The sequence below is a fragment of the Nicotiana sylvestris genome, chromosome 7 (genome assembly GCF_000393655.2).
Source record: "Nicotiana sylvestris chromosome 7, ASM39365v2, whole genome shotgun sequence".
NCBI lineage: Eukaryota > Viridiplantae > Streptophyta > Magnoliopsida > Solanales > Solanaceae > Nicotiana > Nicotiana sylvestris.
The window spans coordinates 171094901-171117942 of NC_091063.1; the positions used below are offsets into that span (position 1 = coordinate 171094901).

The following is a 23042-nucleotide window of genomic DNA, read 5'->3' on the forward strand; positions in this document are numbered from 1 at the left end:
TACTTCTTCTACTCCCCCTACTTCCTCCTCACCTCCTACTGCATCCTCTCCGGATAGTGAAGCTGTGGGAGAGGTGGAGTATTCCTTACTACCTGCTATTGAGCCCTCAGACGACTTAGAAGAAATATTAACTGATGCTTGGGCAGTAGGGGAAGTAGGAGGAGTGTCTCTCAGTCTGTGCCTCTCCGGATACGGGATGTATTTTGGGATTGAGTCTGAAGAGATCTACTGAGAGGGATCGCACTCACTCCCCGACATCTCAATGGCTCTATCAACAACTTTTATGGCCTTCCTTATGTTTTTGATGTTTTGCCTAGCTTGGGGAGTGAGTTTGACCATTTTCTGTTTCCCTCCCCGGGAGGATTCTCCTCGACCTGGTTGTTTAGAGCCTTTCCCTCATTGTTTCACCATTGTCTGCATACACAATTTAGTTGAACTTATTAGAATCAATTTCATCAGTTGAAAGCAGTGTTGTTGCAAGAAAGCAGGAAGTTGCAGAAAGTTGAAGAAAACACCCAGTGCGGACCACAGAAAATGGAGTGCGGTCCGCACAGGGATAGGGTTTAGAATACCCACCCTTTGTATCTTGACAGTGCGGACCGCACAAAATAGTAGTGCGGCCGCACTGCCCAATGTTCAGCTTCCCAGAAGTTCTTCAGTGTGGTCTGCACAAAATGGTACTGCGGACCGCACTGGGGAACCGCGGACCACACAAAAACGACCGCGGTCCGTACTAAGTGCCCAGTTTTGGCACTGAGTTAGGATTCATGGGATTTTTGCTTTTAAGTCCAAATTTTCACCTAATGAGTGTCCCTAAGTGATTGCCTTGTCCATTACACTAACTAAGCATGTAAGAATAAAAAATCTAGCTAATCTAACCTAGCAATTGAGGAAATACGGGGGAAAGCAGAACTAAAAGCTAAGAAAAATGAAAATTAAATGAAATTAACAAAATTACACAAGTAAAAGGAAGATTATGGTACCAGATTATGAGATGAAGTTAAGTCAATCAATGCTAAATAAGTAATTACGATCAAATGAAGGGGATGAACAGTGATTATAAGCTCTGAGAGTCAATTTGCGAAAAGAGTAAAAGGGGGACCTCAGGGTCTATTTATAGAAAAAAAACCTTGGGGACCATTCTCACCAACCAGTGCAGATCGCACAAATTGGACCGCGGTCCGCACTGCACAGCTTTGTACAAACTTGAGGAGGCAATGCTCTACGGTCCGCACAAAGTGGACTGCGGCTGCATAGGTCTAGTGCGGATCGCACAAAATGTAGTGCGGCCGCACTGGCAAACTTCAGAGAGGTCTTAATTCACCCTTCAATAGTGCGGACCGCACAAAATGTAGTGCGACCGACTGGCAACTTCAGAGACTATGCATTTTTCCACCATGTCTTACACTGCATCAACACAACCCTGCAATATCTCACAACCAGTTAGCCCAAAAGTCAATCCTATACTACAAAGAAAATCAAAGGAAACAAGAAGAAAAACACATGGGTTGCCTCCCAAGAAGCACCCAATTTAACGTCGTGGCACGACGCAGGTTACCATCATATTATTTGAAATGAAGAAGTGCCACCATGTGGCTGTCATCAATTTTTCCAAGATAATGCTTGACCCGGTGCCCATTAACTCTGAAGACTTCACCATTTTTGTTCTTTAAATCAAGAGCACCAAAAGGGGTCACAAATACAACTTCAAACGTTCCACACCATTTTGATTTAAGCTTTCCCGGAATCAAATGTAACCGGGAGTTGAACAAGAGAACCAAATCACCTACTTTGAACTCCTTTCCACGAGCATATTTATCATAAAGGTACTTCATCTTGTCCTTATATAAGGACGAACATGAGTAGGCATGGAATCTGAATTCATCAAGTTCATTGAGCTGCTCCACACGAAGATTGGCTGCAACATCCCACTGAAGATTTAGCTTCCTCAAAGCCCACATGGCCTTGTTCTCTCACTCAACCGGTAGATGGCACGCGTTCCCAAATACCAACCGATATGGAGACATACCAATCAAAGTTTTGTAAGCCATCCGATAATCCCATAGAGCGTCATCCAACTTCTTCGACCAAACGGTCCTATTCTCATTGACCGTCTTTGACAATATACTTTTGATTTCCCTGTTGGAGACTTCCACTTGACCACTTGCTTGAGGATGATAGGGGATAGAAACTTTGTGATTGACACCGTACTTAGAAAGCAACGTGTCGAAAGTTCTATTGCAAAAGTGAGACCCCTCATCACTAATAATCGCACGAGGAGTACCAAACCTTGTAAAAATGCTTTTCTTGAGAAATGCAACAACACTCCGGGCTTCATTGTGGGGCAAAGCCACGGTTTCAACCCATTTTGAGGCATAATCAACCGCCACAAGAATGTAAGTATTCCCACAAGAGCTAACAAATGGACCCATGAAATTGATGCCCCAGACATCAAAGATATCCACTTCAAAAATGGTATTGAGAGGCATCTCATCCCTTTTAGAAATTACACCCGCTCTTTGGCATTTGTCACACCTCTTCACAAAATTACCTGCATCTTTGAACAAGGTTGTCCAATAGAATCCACAACTAAGAACTTTCGAGGCGGTCCTCATCCCACCGTGATGGCCACCATAGGGTGAAGAATGGAAAGCCTCTAAGATACTCAATTGTTCTTCCTCCGGGACACATCTACGAATCACACCATCCATGAAATTCTTGAACAAGTATGGCTCATCCCAATAGAAATCCAAACTATCCCGCTTGAGCTTCTTCCTTTGGTTAGAAGAGATATCACACGGGATTACTCCGGTCACAAGGTAATTGGCAACATCGGCAAACCATGGCATATCATTCATTGAAACCGCAAGGAGTTGTTCATCGGGAAACAAATCATTTATCTCAAAGCCATCACAAGGCCTCCCCTTCTCCTCCAAATGGGACAAGTGGTCCGCCACTTGATTCTCACTACCTTTCCGGTCCACAATTTCTAGATCAAACTCTTGAAGTAGTAACACCCATCGCACCAATCTTTCCTTGGAGTCTTTCTTTGTCATCAAGTATCTAAGGGCGGCATGATCGGTGTGCACTATGACCTTGGCCCCCATAAGATACGGTCAGAACTTTTCCATTGCAAACACTATGGCCAACAACTCTTTTTCGGTAACCATGTAGTTCCTTTGAGCCTCATTCATGGTCTTGCTTGCGTAGTACACCGGATGAAACATCTTGTTAATCTTTTGACCCAAGACAGCCCCAACCACAACGTCATTTGCGTCACACATGAGCTCGAAAGGCAAGCTCCAATTTGGTACGGTAATGATTGGGGTAGTGATCAACTTAAGCTTGAGAAGCTCAAATGCTTGCATACATCCCTCATCGAACACAAAATTTGCATCCTTTTCTAGTAGCTTGCACAAGGGGTTTTCCACCTTTGAAAAATCTTTTATAAACCTCCGGTAGAACCCCGCGTGCCCAAGAAAACTCCTCACCCCCCTTGACGGAAATGGGGGGAAGAAGCCTTGAAATAACCTCTATCTTAGCATTTTCAACTTCAATCCCACGCTTTGAAATCTTGTGGCCCAACATTATGCCTTCCTCCACCATGAAGTGGCATTTTCCCAATTAAATACGAGATTTGTGTCTTCACATCGGGCCAAAACTCTATCCAAATTTCCCAAACACTCTTCAAATGAATCTCCAACCATACTGAAATCGTCCATGAAAACCTCCAAAATATCTTCCACAATGTCGGTAAAAATAGCCATCATGCATCGTTGGAATGTCGCTGGGGCATTACACAACCCGAACAACATCCGAGAGAAAGCGAAGGTTCCATATGGACAGGTAAATGTGGTCTTCTCCTGGTCCTCTGGAGCGATTAAGATTTGATTATACCCCAAGTATCCATCCAAAAAGCAATAAAAGGCACGCCCCGTAAGGCGATCAAGCATTTGGTCAAGGAATGGCAATGGGAAGTGATCCTTGCGGGTCACCTTGTTCAGCTTCCGGTAGTCCATACATACCATCCATCCGGTAACTGTCTGAGTAAGAATAAGTTCATTGTTGTCATTTGTCACCCCAGTCATATCACCCTTTTTGGTACACATTGCACATGAGAAGTCCACGAGCTATCGGAAATGGGGTACACAACCCCGTCATCCAACCACTTGATCACTTCTTTTTTCACCACCTCTTGAATTGCCTCGTTCAATCTTCTTTGATGCTCCAAGGAAGGTTTTGAATCATCCTCCAAGATAATTTTGTGTATACAGAATGCAGGGCTTATTCCTCGAATGTCAGCCAAAGTCCATCCAATTGCCCTTTTTCGCCTATGAAGCACCACCAAAGTGGCCTCAACCTGCATGTTAGTTAGGCAAGAAGAAAAAATAACTGGTAAAGTAGAATTTGAGCCCAAGAACTCATAACTGAGGTGTGGAGGTAGTGGTTTCAACTCCAACACCGGTGGCTCCTCAATTGATGGTTTTGTTGGTGGAGTTTTCCGATTTTCAAAATCCAAAGACAATTTTCTAGGCTCATAGGAATAAGAGCCCATCCATGTAAAGCATTCATGCACTCCACTCTGCTTGCATCATTATTGACATCAAGATTTAATAGCACAGCCTCAAGGGGGTCCTCCACGTTGAACATAGCACTGGTGTCATCCACAATTACAGTTGTGACAAGGTCTACAAATGAGCACACCTCGGTGCTATTGGGTTGCTTTATAGATTTGCAAACATGAAAGATGACCTTTTCATCTCCCACTCGGAAAGTGAGCTCACCCGCTTCAACATCAACCAATGCATTCCCCGTCGCAAGGAAAGGCCTCCCTAGAATGATTTGGACCTCATAATCCACTTCACAGTCTAAAATCACAAAGTCGACCGGCAATATGAATTTGCCCACCCGGACAATCACGTTATCAATAATGCCCAAAGGTCGCTTCATCGATCGATCCGCCATTTGTAACCTCATGGAAATCGGTCTAGGTTACCCAATACCCAAAGTTTTGAAAACTGAGTAAAGCATCAAATTGATACTAGCTCCCAAATCACATAGAGCCTTGGCAAAATCCGCACTCCCAATGGTGCAAGGAATGGTGAAAGAACCGAGATCTTCAAGCTTCGGGGCCATTGAATGCACTATAGCACTAACTTGGTGAGTCATCTTTATAGTTTCACAATCCATAGAATGCTTCTTTGTGACCAAGTCTTTAAAGAATTCTGCATATCCCGGCATTTGTTCAAGTGCCTCCACCAAAGGCACATTAATAGATAAGCTCTTCATCATGTCAATCAACTTTTCAAACTGATTATCATTCTTTTGCTTCGCGAGTCTTTGAGGATAAGGTGGAGGTGGCCTTGGCAAAAGTGTCTTGGCTTTAGGCACAACCGGCTATGGCATGTCAATTATGTATTCCCCAGGCGGGTTTACATCATTTTGAGTTTCCACCTCGACTTAATATCAATCCTCACTTCATTGTTCACATGTTCATCAACCACATCTCAACTACCAAAGGGACTTCGTCATCTTTCAACTCAACATCATCCTCCACGACTTGCTTTTGCTTAGAAGCATTCACATCACCGCCTATCCCACTTCTTGTTATAACCATCATAACATGATTGTTCCTACCCTTTGGGTTCACTACCGTATCACTTGGTAGAGCACCCTTCAGGCAAGTATTCAATGACTGAGAGATTTGGCCTAATTGCACCTCCAAGTTTCGAATAGAGGTCTTGTGAAAAGCTAACTGTGCATCAGAATCTGCATTCTTCTTCATCATCTGCTCGAACATCATTTCAATTCTACCCATATCATTACCCGAAGAACGAGGACCTTGAGATGGAAATGGTGGTGAATTGTTCAGCTGCTGGTACATTTGGGGCCTTTGAAAGACTTGTCCCTGGTTTCCTTGGTTTCCATTGTTCCATCCTCCTTGATTATTATTGTCACCCCAATTATTGTTATTACCATTCCAATTCCCTTGGTTGCCTTGATTGTTGTTCTGATTGCCCCAGTTGTTGTTTTGGTTGTTGTTCCCCCAACTACCACTGTTTTATTGTTGATTACCCCAATTGCCTTGAGGTCTCCACTGTTGTTGGTTGGAAGAGTTGCCCCGTTGGTCTTGATAGTTGTTTATATATTGAACCTCTTCACTTTGGTCATCATAACCATCATTTTGAAAACCATCACATGCATCATCAAATTACTCAGAATTCCCTTGGTTTTGTTGCCTTCTTTTCCTTCTCTTGTTGACAAGCATATTAACATCCTCCATGTCATTCACTTGGCATGGATTTTGGACTTGTTGCAACTGTGCCTTAGCCAATTGATTCATAGTAGTTGTCAACTTTGATATAACTTGCCCATAGTCATGTAATTCCTTGTGCAAATGAATAACCGTAGGGTCACCTTGAGGCACATTAGCTCTACTTTGACATGCAGAAGAAGTGTTAGACATCTCATCAAGTACATCACATTCCTCATCATACGATAGCTTTATAAAGTTGCCCCCGGCAAGTTGGTTCACTATACATTGATTTGTTGTATTGATGCCCCGCTAGAAAGTTTGTTAGATCATAGCGTTGGTCATATCATTGTTGGGGAACTCCTTTACCATCGTTCTATACCACTCCCAAATCTCATGCAAAGGTTCTGTGGGCTCTTGCTTGAAAGCCAATATCTCATCTCGAAGTGCCGCCATATGCCCGAGTGAAAAGAATTTAGCAATGAATTTATTAGCCAACTCATCCCAAGTTGTGATGGAATGGTTAGGAAGTCTCTCGAGCCAATCTAATGCCTTCCCCCGAAGTGAGAATGGATAAAGTCTTAATCTAAGAGCATCCTCGGACACATTCGTCTGTTTGCTCCCCCAGCATGTATCCACGAACCCCTTGAGATGTTTGTAGGCGTTTTGATCCACAACGCCCATGAAATACCCACACAGCTCAAGTAAGGTCAACATTACATTGGTATCTAGAAGTTGCCCGCTCGGATTCTTGGTGGGACAATAGCACTTGCATAACCCTGGTTCGGAAGTACTCTGGGAGGCACACTTGGAGGTGGCGGAGGAGGGTCTGGAATATTATCATTTGGATTAGCATTGGCATTGCGGCCTCTACGTTGTCCTTGAGGTACAAGAGGCACCTCATCTTGTTCAACATCATCTACCTCCTCCCCCGCAATCATATTTTCAAGAGGGTCACTTGCGTTGTTCAATGCCATTTTAGTACCTGAGTAGTGACACAAACAAGTAAGTAACAAAGAAGGAAAGAAGAACAATACACAAAACTAACTAAATAGATAGCTAATACTGTTAGCTCCCTGGCAACGGCGCCAAAAAGTAATCGCAGCCAACTCCGCACCACTAATAAGTAGCGAGAGAGAGTCTTAATAGCTTTTACCCGATTTTGGGTCGGGATCGATGTCCATAGAGAGCTAGAATTGGAATTGAGTGTCTATTTAGCCTAGGATTGCGTAGCATTCCAAATTGCACTTCTCATAATTTCTGGGGTTTTCTTTTATAATTCTACTTTTAACAAATTACAAATTGTAAATTAAGCTAAGAGTTAAATGCTATGGGTTGTTCATATATTCTAAAAGCACTAGGGTAGTGGCATCCACCTAGGTGGTCAATTGACGGGTACTTGAAACTAAGGCTCTATTGACATGATTGGTGAGTATGATATAATCGTTGCACTACTCTACCCACTCTACACCTCTCGGTGGTTCAAGTGATTTTGCCCAATTGACTTTCTCAAGACCAATGGGTATGCAAATTTACTCAAGCAACTTAGGGTTCAAGTTGGGTATTATTCTCTCGAGGTTTAACCCTTTTATTGGGGTTATCAATCTCTTGAGTACGCCCCAATATCTTGTTGGATCAATTTCGAAAACTTGGGCTCTCTTTCTCAAGAAGAGCCCTAGTCAACTAAATACAAACTAGTGTTTGCAACTATTAATTCAGCAATTTAACCATGAAATTGACCCAAATATCAAACACCCATAGTCAATTTAGCCCTAAAATGCAAGATCCATCAATTACCCATACTAGAGTTGAGCCACAACCCTAACTATGGGGTCTAGCTACTCATACTTAAAGAGAAAAACAGAGAAATAGATGAAGATAAACACATATTAATTAATTGAAAAGTTAAATACAAATATTCAATGATGAAAACTAAGTAAAAATGCCCAAAATGGCTAAGAAGAGTCGTCTCACGAGCGCAATTACTGTATTACAATATCTGATACCCTAAAAATGGAAAAAGGATCTATTTATACTAAACTGGAAAATCTAGACAAAAATGCCCCTGCGGGGTTAGTGCGGACCGCACAAAATGGTGTGCGGCCGCACTAGGCTCTTGAACTTGAAAACTTGACTCTCTGAACTCAGGCTCCGCGGACCGCACAGAATGGACTGTTGCCGCGGAGACTTCTAGTGCGGTCCGCACAAACTGGACCGCGGACCACACAGGCTTGAAAGCTCCAACTTTACCCTCTCTGAACCTTGGCTCTGCGGACCGCACAGAATGGTAGTGCGACCGCATTACCTTCAGTGCAGACCGCTCAAAACCTTCTGTGGCCGCACTGCCTTAATGCCTGAAATACCAGCTCTCTGAATCTTCCTAGTGCGAACCGCACAAAGTGTAGTGCGGCCGCACTAGGCCTGTTTTTCCTGAGTTTGTCTTGTCTTTGGTACTTGTGCAAGTTTCACTCCTTTTGAACTGATCTTTGACATCTTGTCACTTTGTTGATCAAACCTGCAATCAAGCACAACTTATGAGCCTTTTGGGACTATTTTGTATGAATTTATAATTAAAGCGTAAGTAAGAAGGGGTATAAAATGCGTCAAAATCTCTAGTTATCACTTACTTCAATAATGGTTCCACAATACCCATCTCAACTTGGGAAACAATGCTCAATTATCACAAAAGCCCATAAACACGATAAAACGATAAATTAAACAAATAACTAGTCTAAGCATGGATAACATGATCAAAGAAAGCAATAATTGCAAAGAACAAGTCCCACCAGCATGCTATAACCCGACAACAATGCATAGGTACTCGTCACCTCACATATACGTTGTACCCAACATCTAAACATGTAGAAAATAGATAAACTAGTCCTAATCCCTCAAGTAAAGGTTAATCACGATACTTACCTCGCTCCAAAGGATTAATTCAAAGCTCAACCACGGCTTTGCCTTTCAAACAAGCCTCTGAACCAATAGAATCTAGCAAACTACCAACAAATGATTCAAATTAAGCCTTAGGAGCTACCCACGATTGAAAAGAATTCAATTTAGGTTATTATTGAAAAAGTTATTAAAAGTCAACTTCCGGGCCCGCTTGGTCCAAACCCGAAATTCAGACCAAAACTCGTTTACTCATTCACCCCCGATCTCGATTATGTAATTTGTTTTTAAATTCGACCTCAATTTGAGGTCTAAGTCCTCACTTTAGAAAAATTCCTAATTCTACCCAAACCCCCAATTTCCACCATGAAAACACAAGATTTTTGGTTGAAATCTTAGGAAATGTAATGAAAGATTGAAAGAAACTAATTTAAAATCACTTACCAATGATTTAGAAAACAAGAGTTATTTGAAAAATCGCCTCTAGGGTTTCTAAGTTTGAAAATTTGAGAGAATGAACAAAAATCCTGTCTAACTCCCATTTTGATCAGTTGCAGATTTGCGATTTGCGAACCCCGCAAATGCGAAGAAACAATCGCAAATGCGAAGTCCTTCCCATCTCTGCTTTCGTCGCAAATGCGATGAATTTTTCGCAAATGCGAACTGGCCTGATCGCAAATGCGATCCATTGATCGCAAATGCGAAGTAACTCCTTCCCCCCTCCCAAGTTCCCATTGCAAAAGCGAAGACCTGGTCGCAATTGCGCAACTCGGTCAACTCGCAAATGCGAAGATTATGGCCGCAAATGCGAAACTGACAAGTTTGCTTCCATATCGCAAATGTGAGGTCTGACACCTGCACCAGAAACTAAAGAACACCAGCTGAGTTTTCTAAGTCCAAACCATTTCGTAGCATATCCGAAACTCATGCGATCCCTCGGGGCTCTAAACCAACTATGCACTCAAGTCTAAAAATATCATAGAACTTACTCGCGCGATCAAATCGCCAAAATAACACCTAGAATTACGAATTGAACACCAAATCAAATGAAATTTTTAAGAAAATTTTGAAACTTCTATTTTCACAACCGGACGTCCGAATTACGTCAAACCAACTTCGTTTCTCACCAAATTTCATAGACAAGTCATAAATATAGTATTGGACTTACACCAGATTCGAAACCAAAATACGGATCTGATATCCAAAAAGTCAAATATTGGTCAAACATTTGAAAGTCAATAAGCTTTTAACTTTCAAATTCAACAAAAGTGCGATAACTCGGGCTAGGGACTTCCAAATTCGATTCAGGGCATACGCGCAAGTCCTAAATCACGATACGGACCCCCCCAGAACTATCAAAACATGAATCCGGATCCGTTTTGTCAAAATGTTGACCGAAGTCAACCCAAATAGATTTTAAGGCAAAAATTTCATATTTTTCGCCGTTTTTAACATAAAAGCTGTCCGGAAATACGCCCGGACTGCACACGCAAATAGAAGAGGGCTAAAATGAGGTATTTAAGGCTTCAAAATGCAGAATTAGGTTCTAACGCATAAGATGACCCATCGGTTCATCACAGATTATATATATATATATATATATATATATATATATATATATATATATATATATATATATCTTTGGCATATCTATAGTTATAGAAACATGCATGCTATTAAGGATAAAACAAAAAAATTAAAATTAGAGACTCGCCAAATATAAAAAGTATACTTTCTATAAAGACAAAAAATTAAGGAAAAAGTTTCACATAGATGAAACGAAAATATTAGTTTATGCATTCGAGTATGAACAATTGTCTCAAGATTAAGGATAACTGCAAGAGAGAAATCTTAGAAAAGCTATATGCATTTTGGAGTGCATATTCAATTGGTCGATTGAAATAAGATAAACAGTAACTCAAAAAGTTTTATAGGGCATTTTTAATTGTTCTAGTGCATGTAGCTCTTTAGTTTTCTTCCCTTTTTATACAACATTCAAGGATTGTTGAAGACAAATATAACTGTTTCTCGTTTTAATTCATGCAATAATAATTGGTTTTCAAAAGGCAAAAGTGTTCAGAACCTATAGCTAAGAGAGAAGGAGGCACAAGTTTTCACGACGTTAAAAGAATGAAGTCTTCCAATTGACCACTACAGCTAATATTAGAAACCTATGAATAATATTATTGGAGATTATTTTTCCCAACATTTCTTTTTAAGAAAACTTTCTCAAATTTCGTAAAGTTGCAAAACTAATTAGATTTTTCATCGGCAAAATACGAAATTAGTTGGTCGGCTGAATTTAATATATATATATCGACTATTACTTTTTGAAAGCGATTAAAAATAAATATTTTCATTTTTTATGGGGCCATAGTGAAAACGTGTACTTGTCTTTATAAGTATTCTTGGGCACAGAAGAATGAATAGAATATATACAAAGAGAAAATGCATGGTAGTGGGATTTGCCTAAAGTAATCATTGAAGCATATGACTAATGATGAACATCCCAAATATGGAAATTCTTTTGATGATTTTTACCATAATTAAAGAAATTCTTTTGATGGCTTTTCCAAATTGAAAACATTAGAAAATGGTTCCTTATATAATGTAAATAAAATATATTTAAAACGTGAATATTATTTTCTATAATGGGTAGCAGCGAGATTCGAAACTAAGACCTTTATTTGCTCGGTAAATTTAATTATATTTACTTTTATTTATTTAATTATAAAACTAAGACCTTTATTAGATTCGAAACTTAAGTTATTAGAACAAATATACTTTTATTTATTTAATTATATCTTCGGTAAATTGAGTCGGTTTTTTTTTCTAACACATAGTAATATATATTGGAAGGACAAAGGCAAAATAGACAGACAGTTGTATATTAGATGTGTATAATTGTGTTTCATCATTTCATTGACCATTCTAATCATTTTCCTTTTCCGTAATATACAACAATTTATCTACTTTTCATGAAGAAAATCAGGCGCAAGAATACCTCACTATTTGTTTTTTTCGTTTTTTCTTTTATATTTCGTCTCTCATATTTTGAAAATAAAAAAAGATTAATTAAATTTTAATAAATGTTGAATGGACTAATTGTGCCCACAATATTTTTGAAATAAATATTTAAAATGGTTGTTACTGTTGCGTTGACCTTATTGTGGGTATATTAGTAAATAATCACACTGAAGATAGATTACCTAGTATAACAAATTTAATGGTATAAAAATTTTCTTATATTGATAGTATATATTTCTTAAACTCATTAAATATATATGTAGCGAAAAGAAGCATAGAGAGATAAGAAATTCAATTCTTTCTTCTATTTTGCTTTTCTTTTCTTCTATTTTAATTAATATTTTCATAAGCCAACAGTTTCCACTTTCAAAAAGAAAGAAAATATATATGGGTCGGTCTAAACGTTTCAATTATATAGTAATTTGAACCATACCTATGATAATTATACGTAGATTTTAAAGTTGTAGTAACTTTTTAATATATTAAATTACAGTAATAATATTAAATTTATTATATTATCTGAATGATATAAACTAAATGTTCATACACCTTCTATTTGTTTTTAATTAGTGGTAGACGAAGGGGACAAAAAGGAATGTATGACTGGGGTAGAAATACAAGACTAAGAAAGTTTACCCTATTTGTTACTACTATAAGCAACACAACTGCAATTTTGACGGAAGAAATTCAAAAATAGCCAGATTTACAAGTGGTCATTCAAAAATAGCCACAGTTTTAAAAGTAATCGAAATTTAGCCACTTTTTATGTAAAGATAAATCTGAACGAAAACACTGTTAAAAAAATCCAGAAAATACTCCAGCATAATGTACTGGAGTTCCAGCATAAGTATACTGGAGCTCCAGTATATTATAATGGAGTTCTAGCAAAGTATACTGGAACTCCAACATATTATAATGGAGTTCCAACATAAATATTGACTATTTTTCAATGACTTTGCAAACGCTGACTATTTTTGAATGACCAATCCGAAAACTGGCTAGCCCGTGCTATTTTAACAATTTTGACCTTCCAGCAAGACCAAATATCTTGAATGCTAAGTTTTCTCTATTTATTGGTGTTTTTTGTCATCTAATTGTATAACAAATTATAACAGTCTCAAAAGAAAAAGAAAAAGACGGTATTGCATACCATTGGTCAAATATCAAAGGTAAACAATAACGAAGGTGAATTTTTAATTTATAGGTTCTAGATTTTAGAAAAAGCAGCATGTTGGATTTTAAGGGGCAGCCTAGTGCACAAGACGTGTTTATGCAAGGTTCAGGGGAGGACCGCAACCGAAGGGGTTATATAGACAATCTATCCTAATGCAAGTATTAGTGACTGCTTCCACGGCTCGAACTCCTGGTTTATATATTATACAAAAACAATTTTACCGTTGTTCCAAGGCTTTAGAGAAAAAATATACTGGATTCTTAATAAATTACTTATACATAATAATAAATTTTTAGCACATTATATGAGTCGAAGTTATTGAATTCTCCCGAACTCGTAAACGAAATTGTAGAGCTCTACACCCCTAATTAACCATAGCCCATGCATTTAAGTAACTATTTTCTCCTACCAATGGTTATGAACTGAAATTCCCTTGACATTGTGAAATCTAACAGTGTACATAGTTACCCTTTTGTGTTTTAAAAATTGTTAAGCTGACGAATCAAAACAATTTTGTTATTTGAATAAATTGATTTCAATTTCATACTAGGGAAAGCCAATGTAGGTCAATACTAGAAAGCAAAAAATCATAGGGCTACTCATGATGTTCATAAAGTTAGTCTAAAAGGAGAACTTCCTAATTAAGGTATGTAAAATTGAAAGGAATATTTCGAGCCCAGACTTTATTAGTGATTGGATCGAGGTAGACAAAAAAAAAAACTATGAGAACTATTAATCTCATCTACAAAAAAAAATGTCAATGTCTATTCATATCATACTAACAATAATATAGGCAAGTAAACACCGACTACATTTTTATTTTTTAAATAAAAATATGGATAAAAATCAATTGCTCGTCCTACCTTATTATGACCATCCATACTTCTAATATATATATATATATATATATATATATATATATATATATAATAAATGATTGAATACTTACAGAATTGTTAAAACCTCTTGTCCTAACTCCTCACAAGCCTACACCTATTCATCGTACACACCTGATTTTTGTTCTCTCATTTAATAGTCATGTTCTAATTAGCTATTTTTCTATTGGTACAAAAAAGTTGGATTTCAGTTTTATTTTTCTATTAATAGTTTATTTTAATTTCTTCTTGTTTTAGGAGAAGATAAATTATAAAGGAAAATATTTTCTAGTAATTTTAGAACTCCGTCAAATGTTTTTGGAATTTTTATAATCCTTATATAATATTTTTACCTATTATAGTACATATATTTGGTTATATCTTTCAAATAGCACTTTCGTTTTTTATATTTCTATAACCATTTAAGTACATGCTATTTGGTGTGCATTTAGTGTTTATCTTTATTTTCCTTCAGCTAATTTTCGTAAAATCTAAAGAAGTTGCTTTCCATTTTAACACTCTTCACATATAGACATTTTCCTCCTATCAATTTTTGCCAATACTTACCTCTTTTATTTTTATTTAGAAGCCCAATAAGTTTTGTGAATTAGAATTCATAAATTAAAAATACTGACGTCATCTCTAAATAAAGTCACAACAAAAAATTTTATTGGATAAGTATACAGGCAGTAGATTTTAACAAAATTGCACTATCAATTATGACCATGAATAAGGTATAAGAGGTATAACGTACTTTATATTCTCCATGTTCCAAAACTAACCAAAAAGAAAGAGAAACTTTTCTTCACAGGGCACTACAAAATCGACCAAAATCCATAGCAAGGAATTCTTCAAAAAAAATTCTCCTAAACTACAGCTTACTCAAAAATTTATTTTATACAGACAGAAATTTCAACCACTACTTGAAAATCAAAGGAAATAAGAGAAGAGAAAAGAAAACAGAAAAATGAGGAAATAATTGAAGAAACTTATTTTGTTGTTGGATCCTTTTATATAGTTTAGGTATAAAGAGAATTAATAAAAATAAATTACAAAAATATAAAGCAAATTAACCATCGTTTCTTTCTCATATAAAATTAAAATTGTAGACGAAACTTTATTTGATCAATCAAAACTTCAGCCAAAATATAATGATGCATCAATTACCATTCCTCATGATATACTTAAATGTCCTTCAAATTGCAATTGCTGAAAAAAATGCAAATTAAAAAATGACTTAACAACATCCTTATAAACAAAATAATCCAAACGCAGCAATTACACATAGCATTAATCAATCTGCAAAAGACAATAAACTAAAATCAGTGAAAAAAAAAAAAAAAAGAAGAAAGAAAACATCAGAAACTTATGATACGCTAAGCACAATGATAGTCTAATTTTTTGTAATTAAATCAAGGAAAGGCTCTAAATTAAGTAACGGTTGGAATACGTAAAGGAAACTTCTGTTTTTTTTTTTTTTTTAAAATAGTACATAAATAGGGGAAAAATAATAAAAGCCAAAAAAGGGAGAAAATAGATAAATAGGATCCTTGGCCAAAGAGAGGTGCCAACTCATCTCCTATTGTATATATATATATTGGTGGAACAATTCGGCGATGAGTTCACGTGAACTTAGTATTTTTGATGAAATACAAATTTAATATATATATATATATATATATATATATATATAATTTGTATATTAGATTACTAAAATTTTAATATAGTTGTTTAAGCTGAATCCATAGTTTTGAAAGTGCTATAAATTCAATTCTAAAAATCGTTAAACTTATAGAGTTTAAATTTGAGTTAGTCTGTCTCAGGACTTTAATACGAAGCCAAAGTGTTCAAGAAATGCAAATTAAGAACATACGTTTTTACAAATTGTGCAACTTGAATAAGATATAACTATAATAAATAAGGAGTTAATTGGCCGAATAGTCACTCAACCTGATGAATTTAGGTCAATTTTCTTTATTTTAGGACGAAAAAGTAACTAATAAATTGAATAAACAAGTGATTTTGTTAGGTAAATTTATCAAGTTGATAAAAATGTTATAGGATTAATATTAATCAAAAAATTTAGAGTTAGATGGAATCCACAATTATTTTATAAACCTTGTAAAGTTTCTTAAATACTTGTTCAAACTGACCTCACAGACTACGTTGAAAAGGGTACAATAACGTAATAGTCTAGTCCACTAGTGATATTGTCCGCTTTGAGCCTGGAACTCACGGACAGAGGCGGATTTAGGGGAACCCCCTTCGCCGAAAAATTACACTGTATATATAAGGCAAAATCTGTTTTTACCTCTATATATTAAGTTTTGAACCCCCTTAACACAATCCAAAAGTGTAGTTTAGTGGTCAAGGGGGTTCAAAATCTACATAAGGTCATGAGTTCAATTCCAACTAGCTACAAATATTGTTTTTTGAACCCCCTTCGTGGAGATCCTGCATCCGCCACTGCTCACGGGTTTACTAAGTAAGTTCCCCTTAAGGGGGTTCACTGATTCGCTTAGGGTATCACATACACTCCCCTTAAGGACTCAGCGTCCTCGCTCAAGTTTGCCCCACCATCGTTCAAGGTTGCACGCGAAGTGGCTCTGATACCATCTGCTATTGATATTGTCCTTCAGTGATATTGTCCGCTCTGGACCTGGGCCCTCACGGGTTTAAAACACGCCACTAAGGTCTAAGACCTGTCTGCTTATATACCCATCATCTTTCCCATTAGAGACGGAGCGAGGATTTGAAGGTTAGGAGTTCGAAATTATAATCATTTTAAGTTACTAAGTTCTAAATTAATAATTAGTATAATAAATGAATTTCATAAGATAAATACATGATTTGAATTAAATCTATTGAGTTCGACTGAACCCGTAACTGATGGACTAGCTCTACCTCCGTCTCCCTTGTTTTGTCGACGTGAATCATTCACGGGTGTCACAAATAATTTTGAAGAGTTTTCTTTGCATAATTAACTGCCCAACTCTATCTGAAAAGTACTGTTAAGAGAACAAAAAGAATGTAGCTTTGAACAAATTAAAAGCCAATCAAAGGAAGCCAAAAAAACATTTATTAATGAATTATGCATGCCTGTACGTACTACAGTATTACGTATTACAAATGCGAGTCAGTAGCTGTCAACTTTTTAATTAATTCTCTTACAGAGAGAGAGAGAGAGTTTCAGTACTGTCTCTAATGGCTACTGTAGATGTTTGAGTAATTAAAGGAAAGAAAAGGGTAAAAAAGGTAGAATACAAAACACTGTAGTAACCTAATCAACCTAGCTAAAAAGCAAAGTGCATTACGTCGAAGAATATATACGCCTAAAAAGCATCATATTATTTGTATATGGATTTAGTATCTTATATAGATTGATAATATAACAACTTTTTTCAATATATATAAAGGATTTAAGCTATATAAATTTAAAATGTAAATAGTATTAATAGTATTTTCGTATTTTCTTATATCTTGATATTGTTACTGTTTCATTTTTCTATGACTTCTTCAATATCGTATATTTTTTTAAAATTGCTGTGATTATGCTTTTCGGGAGTTGAGTATCCACCAAAAACAAACTCTCTCCCTTCACTTGGTAGGGGTGTACACAGTACCAGGGTGGAACTAGTGTGCGGCTGAACCGAATAACTTTGGTTCGAACACTATATTTGTCTTTAAAAGTTCATTAATTACATATAAATTATTAGTTTAGAACCGAATAACTTAAAAAGATTAGAATTCTGTCTCACCTATGCACACTATCCTCCCCAAAATTGACTTGTAGGATTACTCAATTATATTTTAAACCAGATTATCACTTCATATTTATCAAGGGATTTACTTATAATAATTAATTATGCTTATTAAGTGATTTAATTATGTAAATGATTTTTTTTAACCCTATGTGCATAGAAAATGAACACTATATATAAAAGTAAAATTCTTGGAGTATCTCGTGACCTTAGCATTCTTTTTCCGTCCTGCACTTTTGATCATTTTGCCCCAAAACACCCTTCACCCTTCACTATGTTTCTGTAGATGAAGCAGACAGTATATATCTTTACACAATACATATAAAGAGAAGCATAGAGAAAAAACAGTAAGCTTTACAAAAAATGGGTCCATTTTTCCCATCAGTACTGCTTTTACATACTAAAATTCAAAGCTTTTTTCTCTAAAAACACGATCCAAGTCCACCTCTTCTTCCACCTTTTTCTCCTTCTTCTTCTTCTTGAAATTACTGTACAATTTTAATAGAAATGGAGGATCAGTATGGAATGGCAGATCTAAGACAGTATATGAACGGAAGACAACTTTTTGCTTCTGTTCAACCACCGGAGTTGTTACCTGCTATCACTCACCAGCACAGAAATCTTGTCGGGCCGGGCCATAATCATTACGAGATGGTTATGGGTTTGGCCCAAGTTCCAGCTCATGGGCTTCCTCCTCATCACCACCAACATCATGAGTTTCTTCCTGATTCAAGTACCACTGCTGCCGCCGCTGCCGCTGCTACTACGTCGAGTGCTGGGTTTAGTGGGCTGGAGATGGAAGCAGCAGCTGGCGGCGGCGACGGAAGCGGGCGGTGGCCAAGACAAGAGACTCTTACACTTCTTGAAATCAGATCGAGACTTGATTCTAAGTTCAAAGAAGCTAATCAGAAAGGTCCCTTATGGGATGAAGTTTCAAGGTATATAAATATATGCAAAACCTAATTCACCATCCAATTTCTCTCTTCTTTTCTTTTTTTTGTCATTCACTTGTTTGCAATCCTACTAATTTTTTTTACTCATAAATGCAAAGAGTTGCAGAAAACCTACTATAGTTTTTTTTTTTTTTTGTTTTTTTTTTGGGTTCATTCACTAGTTCAATGCTCTACTAATTTTTCTGTTACGTACAAATACAAAGGGGCGCATACAAAACTAGTTGTAGTATTCTAGTTCTCGTTAAAGATTCCTCTCAAAATCTTCTTGAAATGTTTTTGATTTTTTTTTGGGAGTTCATTTATTTGCTCAATCCTTCTAATTTTATAATTTCGTACATGTACAAAGGGTTGCATATAGAACTTGTAGTAGTATATTAGTTCTTGCCAAGGGAGCCTTGGAAAAATTTTCTTCCTAAGTTCTTGATTTTTTTTAATTTTTTTTTTTTTTGGGTTCATTCACTTGTTCAATCCTACTAATTTTATTTTACGTACAATTCCAAAAACTACTCCTACTATAGTATTTTTGTTCTTGTGAAGGGATCCTTCTTCATGTATTGTTGTAAAGAATTTCCTACAAATACTCACTTTGAGTTGTTACATACTCTTCTTTTCTTTCTTTCCCCCCCTTTTTCATTTGTTTCTTGTGGAGCTTTTGGACACTACAGATTTGTACATTGTACAAGAAAACTGAATTTTCTGTATAATTAAGCAGCAATTTTAAGCAACCTCCTCACGCAGTGAATTGTTTACCAATTTTAAATTAGTATATTTTCGGTTCACTAGTTCAATCCTACTAAATTTCCCTCTTACACACAAATTCAAATAGACAGATAAAACCTAGTAGTAATATTTATCCTCCAAAAATCTCTCTTCTTGTGAAGAATTTCCTACAAATTCTTACATTGACGTACATAATTAAGCTCAAATAAATACTATAAGTTTCTATTCTTTTTCTTTTTTCTTTTTATTTACTTTGTTTCTCGATGAGGTTTTGGAAATATGGTCAGTCCTCTCTATAACAACATCGATATATAACAACTATTCACTATAAAAGTCATGTTTCTTTAGGAACCAATTTCTACTCTATATTATAATATATATTTTCCATAACAGCATTTTACTATAATAACTAAAAAATTTTGGAACAAACCAAGCTGTTATAGATATGTTTTACTATAACATTGTACAGTGTGAAAGAAACATGAGTTTTCTAGAGAAAACAGCACTTTTAAGCAACCTCTCAGCAGTGAATAGCATTGCCAATTTTGTGTTAGAAAATGACAGTACATTAAAGTTCAGTTAGAAAATCAGGTGTTATTTTCATCTTTACTTCGTCGTCATATAACCAATCTCATTACATCACTCTCTGATCATCCATTTGAGTAAAAAGTAGGCCTTTTCACTTCCTTTTAGAGTCCAAAATTCCTATTTGCTTGTTTTTCTTTAGAAAAAGAAGAAGAAGAAGATATTATAAGCATTTGTCTGTATTTCCCAATAACGTTGGATAGTCATATTCTAAATAGGGGTTTGTGTAAACAAACTTGACGAAGAAAGTACATGAAGGTAGTCTATCCTTGGCAAACATCAATATCACGTGACACTATGTTGAATCATTTGTGCATTTAAAACTAGGGTTCCCTTAATATTTATTGGATTTAAGTTATACACACGGGAAATAGTCTCACTGTCCTTCCAGGGTATGAAGGTCTGCGTATACACGATCCTTCCTAGATTACACTTGTGAAAATTCACTGAATTTTTTATTGTTGTACACGACAACTATGAAGATTTTTTACACTATCAATGAAATTTAGCATATTATAATATGTTATTTGCCTATTTTTCATGTTATCATGTTAGGTTTGTTATAAATAGTTAACGCCATTAGTAGTCAACTTAACCTGATAGTGTAAACAATCTACACACTACAGTGTACAAAACTCAAACTTGTATTTAGTTGAGTTTAAATTATATACACCGTATTGCAAGAAATTTTCTTTTTACTATCAAATCACTTTTATTTGTTATAACATGGACATTTCAATCTCAAGCAAGTTGAAATCCGCTATGAACATTAACCATCATGTTGCTCCATTTAAATTGTTTGACATATACTAATTTACATATGCTCCAAGAATTACATTAATTTCTTTACCTTTTATTTGCTATAATTGTAGGATTATGTCTGAGGAACATGGATACCAAAGGACTGGGAAGAAGTGTAGAGAGAAATTTGAGAACTTGTATAAGTATTACAAGAAGACTAAAGAAGGAAAAGCTGGAAGACAAGATGGTAAACATTATCGATTTTTTCGACAACTTGAAGCTTTATATGGTGAAACAAGCAATGTTAATACAACCTCAGTATCAGAAACACATCATGTCGAAAGTCATTTTCCTTACAATCCCGTTAACAACAGCAGCAACAACAACAATAATCACGATCCTCATAATTTCCATCAATTAGCTCCTAAGCTATCTGATAGTCTTAGCCTCTCAAATTCTTCTGATTTTAATACTACTTCATCTGATGATAGTGATGTCAACGAAAATTCGAAAGAAAAGAGCAAGAAGAGAAGAGGGAAGAGGAGTTTAAAGGCTAAGATAAAAGATTTTATTGATGGACAAATGAGGAAGTTAATGGAAAAACAAGAAGCTTGGTTTGAGAAAATGATGAAGATGATTGAGAATAAAGAAAAAGAAAGGATTTTAAGAGAAGAAGAATGGAGAAATCAAGAGAAAATTCGTATCGAAAGAGAGCATAAATTTTGGGCTAATGAGAGAGCATGGATTGAAGCTCGTGATGCTACATTAATGGATGCATTGCACAAATTAACAAGCAAAGAATCAAAGAGTAGTATAACTACTAATCCATCTTCTGATCAAGAAACCGAATTTCAGGGGTTAAATGAGCATCAAAATGATAATGTGAAAGATGAGCATTGGCCTGAAAGTGAGATTACTAGGTTAATACAACTTAGAACTAGCTTGGAATCAAGATTTCAACAAATGGGGTTTTCAGGAGATGAAGTTTTATGGGAAGAAATAGCTGCAAAAATGGCTTGTTTGGGATATGATAAAAGTGCTATAGTTTGCAAAAATAAATGGGATAGCATAAATGGCTACTTAATGAAGTGCAACAAGAAAAGAAAAGAGAATTCTACAAGTTCATGTTATAATGTCCAAATCAACAATGAACAACAAGGGAGATCATATTGTGAAGCAAGACATGTATCAAATGATCAAAATGTGATAAGTGATGGTAGCTGTTTTAGGTACTTAATGGGAGATGCTGATCAAAACTTATGGGAGAATTATGAATTGAAATTAAGCAAGGGTGGTGATAACTGAGTATTATGAGGATTCATACAACCGACCCCAACTCGTTTGGAATTGAGACATAGTTGTTGTTGTTGTTGGTGGTGGTGGTGGCGGCGGCAATAACTAAGTATTACGAGGATTCATACAGCCGACTCCAACTTGTTTGGGATTGAGGCATAGTTATTGTTATTGTTGACGATAACTTAGTCCCAAGTATAAGACAGTTTGTAAGTTATTTTTCAATTTCAGCACAAGAGATGATCAAAAGTAGGTTAAAAGAAGAGAAGAATCAAAGATGGTTGACAAGAAGTTTTTCTTGGGAGGTAAGTGGTTTGATTTACTTGAGGTTGCTAACTGTATTGTGGAACATACATTGATTGAAGTTAACTTGTTCTAGCTAGGAGGTGTATTTGGCTACCCAGATTTATTATTTTCCAGATGTTCTATTGGTATTTTTGCATTCAAAGTGTTGGTTTGATGTGATTTTCTTCATCTTCTTTTCTCTTCAATTTGCTGATTTTCTTGAATTTTTCTGCTTATCTTTGCCTAAACATATGGTTAGTTCTTGAACGGTTTGTTTATCTTGACATCATTAAATATATTGAACAATATGTTAATTTGTCTATCGAAAATAACCTCTCTATTCTCATAAGTCAGAAGTAAGGTTTGCGTACACACTATCCTCCCCAAACCCCGTTTGTTGGATTTCACTGGATTTGTTATTGTTGTAATATGCCAACTTTGTAGAAAATTTATTTTTGTTTTCTTCTTAATTTCAATTTATTG

General features: G+C 36.1%; 1 protein-coding gene across 1 annotated transcript; it reads left to right on the forward strand.

Annotated features, from left to right (window-relative positions):
• The first annotated feature begins 18315 nt into the window (after positions 1–18315).
• On the forward strand, positions 18316–22748 carry LOC104236810 (trihelix transcription factor PTL). Its single transcript, XM_009790828.2, has 2 exons — positions 18316–18920; positions 21113–22748. The coding sequence occupies exons 1-2, from the start codon at positions 18490–18492 to the stop codon at positions 22284–22286; spliced, it is 1605 nt and encodes a 534-aa protein (XP_009789130.1). The 5' UTR covers positions 18316–18489; the 3' UTR covers positions 22287–22748.
• Positions 22749–23042: the final 294 nt, after the last annotated feature.

Excerpts from the sequence above, each read along its gene's own strand:
- LOC104236810 (XM_009790828.2), top strand. The coding sequence starts at position 18,490 with ATGGAGGATCAGTATGGAATGGCAGATCTAAGACAGTATATGAACGGA. Across the intron at positions 18,921-21,112 it reads TTATGGGATGAAGTTTCAAG|GATTATGTCTGAGGAACATG; the intron begins GTATATAAATAT and ends CTATAATTGTAG.